Genomic DNA, 5280 nt, shown 5'->3' on the forward strand with positions numbered 1-5280 from the left:
AATGTTAGTATAGTGGATGCCAGTGGTAAACACATCACTAAGCCCTAAGTAGTATGATTGCATCCTTTGGAAAAGTACAGACAGGCATCACGCATTGGTTTCTGAGGTCTCGATACTCACTACTTTGAATCACCCTTGTCTCCAACGAAGCAATGGTTGCACCAATGTCCTCAAGGGTCGTGGTCTTCTTTAAAGTTGACTTTTCTCCGCTTGAGGAGGAAGGGGCTGATTCTTGGGGCACAACAACCCCAGAGATGTTTTCTCCCGGCACTGGAAAGTCATCAATAACACAGGTGTTGGAGTGTGGGTTTTATTGAGAGCTGTGTTCATTCTTGATGACATAACTGTTGTTTTCAAGATGAACAGATCATCACAGAGAAGCTGGCTATACCGGCTGTGCACATGCAGCAAGAACCAATGACAACAAGGTCTTCCAGCATTACTTTACCCTTATTTGTGAGTCTCTCAGTCTCAGCAGATCTTTTTAAATGTTTTGGTGATTAAAGCTAAACACTAATGCTACACTCAGTGGCAGAGTGCAATTAACCCTTACCAGTTTCATAGACGGATGCTGCGGGATCCTGCTCCTCCTGCCCTGCAGCATGCTCTCTGACCTGCGCCTGCTGCTGTTGCTCAACCATGGGAAGCTGTTCATTCTCCCTTGCCTCACCGCTCCTCCTCCTTCCTCGCAGGAGAGCTTAAGGGAAAAATCGTTTGTGTTAGGCAGAGAGGAAACTCTGTGCAAAATAGCAAAAGCACAAATAATTTTTTGTGATCTGTACTCTCATGGTATGGTGTGATTTCATCAAAAACTCAAGCATTGTTCATGCACAATGTGTTAACGTGGGAACACTCATAGGACACAGACTTGCAAGGTCTGTCTGAACCCAACGCATCCAGTCTGGGGATCATAGCTTTTGCACAGTGTTACATTTATCAGTCAACCGATTCTATTTTATGTGTGGATTAATTGCAGACAAAGATGAGCATTGCCAACTTTTCGCCCCAGGTCTTCAGTAAACATTGTTTTGAGAAGAATAATATCTAAACCTTGTTATCAATGTCATTCCAACTCACAAGCATGTCTGCGGTCCCGCCAACTCGGCCGCCCCGAATGCTCCCACAGCCGCATCATCGATGCAAAATAAGGGGGCTTGCCGCTTTGCCTGGGCATGCCTTGCCAGGCTTCTAGGGCATCAAAAAAGGATGACTTCACCCTCTTGAACTTGGAGTGGCATTGCTCCCCTGTTCTCCTAAAACCGCGCTCACTCAATTTTCGAGCAACAGCGGCAAAGGTGGCCCTTGTAGGCAGATGGGTGCTGCTCATCAGTCTTTCTGCTCTTCCAGACTGCAGAAGAAGGGAGAGGAGAGTCTCCACCTCCTCGTCCTTCCAAAATGCACCTCGTCTACGGCCGGCCATTTTGTCTGCCCAAATAATGGTATACCGATCAACAGATAAAATGTTAGTGAGCATGCGCCATTAAATGTTCCCGCGGCTGCTATAATCCCTCTATCTCGGCCCACCCTAAACTGGATTGTCGAAGCCTGTTTCACTGTGTTCTGTGATTTGTCGTGTGTGGTCATTGTGGCGTGTTGATGTTTGGACTGTGTCACACTGTTTGATGTTCCATAACCAAAATGTGAGAGTGGTTTTCAGTCCCCCACAAGGAAAAGCGGTGTGTGGTGCAAGTTATTTTTTGCCGATCAAAGGGATGTATTCCAAGGGGCTGTTAACAGGGGCTGCACAATACCGCTGCCTCCACTTTTCGGAGGACTAATTTGCGTCATGTAAAGAGTTCTATAATTTGAACACACATTAAACAAACCCATCTCTGATCACACCTTCAGTCTATCAGTCCCATCAGTCCAACAGTGACAATTCATCATAGCACTTTTTCATGTTGTCCTCTAAAGATCTGTTAACTAGCCTTGACAGCCCCAAATGTCTGAGTGACCAAGCCATGTATTGTCGAAGGCTTTCACGGCCGGAGAACGATGGTTGTTGGGGGTTTTCCGGGCTGTATTGCCGTGGTCTTGGCATTGTAGTTTCTGACGTTTCGCCAGCAGCTGTGGCTGGCATCTTCAGAGGTGTAGCACCAGAAGACTTCTGGTGCTACACCTCTGAAGATGCCAGCCACAGCTGCTGGCGAAACGTCAGAAACTACAATGCCAAGACCACGGCAATACAGCCCGGAAAACCCCCAACAACCATTGACCAAGCCATGTTCACCATTGGAAAAACCGTTATGAGAAAAGGGGGGTGGGCTCATTTCATAAATATACAGAATTTATTCAACAGTAGCAGAACAGCGATACCAGTTAGAAACACTTTGAATAGTCAACAGTAAGTTTTTTCAACGTGGACATAAGCTCATAATGATTTTAACAGAGATTTAGATTCTTGAATTGTTATTATACATGAATTTTGACAAAGCATCTCGGACAATTTTCCCCTCCTCAAGGTGAGACCGGTCCTGTTCCAGGACAGCATCCTCCTCCGGAGGCACCATAACTGGCCTTGGATCTCCGCAATCACCAAGCAATTGGTGACCACGTTCCTCACAGATATTGTGAAGTATAACACAGGCAGAAACCACCGTTACCACGTTCTCCTCTCTACAGTTCAGCCGTGTAGCTAAACAACGAAATCTTGATTTCAAACGCCCGAAACTGCGTTCCACCACATTGCGAGCGCGAGACAGCGCACGATCAAAGTTCCTATGTGCCTCAGTTTCAGCATGAGTGCCATAGGCCTTCATAAGCCATCTCCTAATTGGATAAGCGCCGTCAGAAATGACAATCGGTGGCACCGTCACACCGTCCAGATGCAGGCAAGGGTTTCCTGGAACAAATGTCCCGGCATCCATCGCAGCACATATGGCAGAATTCCTGAACACGAACGCGTCGTGGTTTTTGCCGCTCCAACCGATTTCGGTGTCAATGAATCTCCCTCTGTGGTCTACCGTACCCTGAAGAAGTATAGATGAAAATTTTTTTCGGTTTCCATATTGTTCGGGACTTCCACCTGGAGCGCAAATCGGAATATGGGAACCATCTATAGCTCCAACGCAGTGCGGGAATCCGAGGGCGGAAAATCCATCCATCACCTACCACAAGAAAATAAAATAAGTTGTGGTCAAGAGAGGAAAGGGACTCATGAACTCATCATATGAAAACTGGTACCCTGTCATATAACGTTATATCGCTGATGCAAATATTTTTTTTTTTTAAAAAAAAACTCACCGTTCCAACCGCTGTTCCCAAGCACACTGTCTTGCACAGAAGCTCTGCCTCCAGTGCATAGCACACCTCCAGAAAAGCAGTCCCCGCAGTGGAAACGCCGATGCCAAATTGATCTTTGGCTTGTCTGTAGCAGCTGCCGGTGGCCAGACACCAGATTGCCACTGCAACCCGTTTCTCAACAGTGATGGGATCACGGAATTTTGTTTTCTGCCGTTCAAGACGTGGTCTGAGAATCCGTACGAGGTACTCAAAGGTCGCTCTGGTCATTCTAAAACACTCAATCCATTCCTCATCGTCCCAGGTGCAGAGGACAATGCGATCCCACCAGTCCTGACTTTTCGCGGTGACCCAACACTTCCTGGGCACATGCTCCTCAGCCAAAGCTAGCCACAGTTCTCTCTGAAATCTGCGTCTTCGACTGGCGAGCATTTGCCGCCGCTTCTGCCGGTGAGACATTTCCTCTCTGAACATGACATAGTGCTTTCGCCTCCGCAGTACACGTCTTAGATATGCTGCATGCAGATGCATGGTTGACTGAATTAGGATCAAAACAAATCTCGCCAAATGAAGAAAAAGAGCTGCATTTGGTGCCATTGCTGGTACTCCGTACACAGAACGAACCTACACAGCTGCAAACATTCAAAGTGCCAAACCACACCACACTCCGATTTGAAATTGCCCGCCTATTTAAAACACCAATTAAATAAACCCAAACTTTGTGGCTAAGCCGGGAACCAATCATTTCGAAGATGGGAGGAGTGCGGATTTTGAATCTAGATAAAACGGTATAACGCTGTTATCCATTAATGCGCAAAAAAAATAATCGCGCGTTTGAAAGATCACATGAGCGGTCACGTGACATCGGGAAAAACCCCGCTATTACTGAGATTGATGGGGACAATCGATGGCGGGATACGAACGTGTTTTCCATGGGAGTGTGGAATGATTTTGAAGATGCGGCATTGGTAAAGGCGGGAACAAAGCGGGAAATTGAGGTAGTGTGAAAACGGCCACTATCAGGTTGCACTTGTGACAAATGAAGTCCTTCTTGTCATCAGGAAGAAAGGTACAGTCCTGACTGGAAATGGCTCTTCGAAAGAAAAGAAAAAAGTCTGCTTAGGAATGCCATTCAAAACAGATTCTCTCCCCCACCCCCAGAATCTACTTTCTGTAAGGAACCCTGCCCCCCCAAAAACTTGATCTAATATCTCCTGAGAGTAAGAGTGGTAATGCAACAAGGGAAGTCTATGTAAAGAAGTAGGGGGGAACCTTACAGGGTCCCTAGGCAAAGAGCTGTTTGACATTCACCCTTAGGCTTGTGTCAAGAGCTTGTTCCTCTGGCAAGAAGGAAGCCTTTAAATTTCAATAGCTCACTCAACCTGCTTGACAGTGACCAAGGGTGTGGTCAAAACACTCCCAGGCAGACAGGCCCTCCCCAATTAGCCATACTACACACAGGGAGAGACAAAGGGAAACCCACTCCCTTGCATACTGAGAGCCAAACTAGATGAGACGAATTACACAAGGTCATGCGAGTGTCTAGAATCATGTCTGTTCTTTCCTGCCCGTTTCCATTTTACTCCTGATGAGCACATGTCCTGTAGCCCCAGTCTGTGCACATGTTGGGTAACGGGTATAGTCGTGGTTGCGACTTGCGAGTGTTCATAGTCACAATGAGTGAGTTACCATTGCAGAGTGTCAATTTTGAGCAGCTTCCGCTTCCCTCTTCCCTCTTTCTGCCATTAGATCTGGCTTACACTCAAATTGTTTTGCTTTTAATCTTGATAGGGGTGGCATTTTGCAAGCAAAATCCACCAAATTTGCAGGTGAGCTAGTTCTCACTGTCCTCTAAAGACCCCTTAAGTTTCAGGGAGATTGAACATCAGGAAAGGCATGATCCATGGGTCCCCACTTCCTGTCATTTCTCTTCACAATAGTAAAAACTGGAGTGGCTGCTGGCAGCTACTTTGAGGGGCCACAAACTGACCTTATCAAGGTTCACACCCCACCATATTTCCAGGGGAGCTAGTACTCACT

The 5280-nt window shown here is 46.7% G+C and overlaps 1 protein-coding gene across 1 annotated transcript; it reads right to left on the reverse strand.

Moving 5' to 3' along the window:
• Window positions 1-2393: 2393 nt before the first annotated feature.
• On the reverse strand, window positions 2394-3771 carry LOC129332663 (putative nuclease HARBI1). The gene is made up of 2 exons (XM_054983895.1): window positions 3244-3771; window positions 2394-3107 (listed from the first exon to the last, which is right to left on the reverse strand). The coding sequence occupies exons 1-2, from the start codon at window positions 3769-3771 to the stop codon at window positions 2394-2396; spliced, it is 1242 nt and encodes a 413-aa protein (XP_054839870.1).
• Between the last annotated feature and the right edge of the window lie 1509 nt (window positions 3772-5280).

The sequence above is a fragment of the Eublepharis macularius genome, chromosome 6, assembly GCF_028583425.1.
Source record: "Eublepharis macularius isolate TG4126 chromosome 6, MPM_Emac_v1.0, whole genome shotgun sequence".
Classification (NCBI taxonomy): domain Eukaryota; kingdom Metazoa; phylum Chordata; class Lepidosauria; order Squamata; family Eublepharidae; genus Eublepharis; species Eublepharis macularius.

Bases quoted from the DNA above. Each gene is read 5' to 3' on its own strand.
- LOC129332663 (XM_054983895.1), bottom strand. From the start codon at position 3,771: ATGCATCTGCATGCAGCATATCTAAGACGTGTACTGCGGAGGCGAAAG. The intron at 3,108-3,243 runs GTGAGTTTTTTT...TTCTTGTGGTAG, and splicing joins TGGGAACAGCGGTTGGAACG to GTGATGGATGGATTTTCCGC.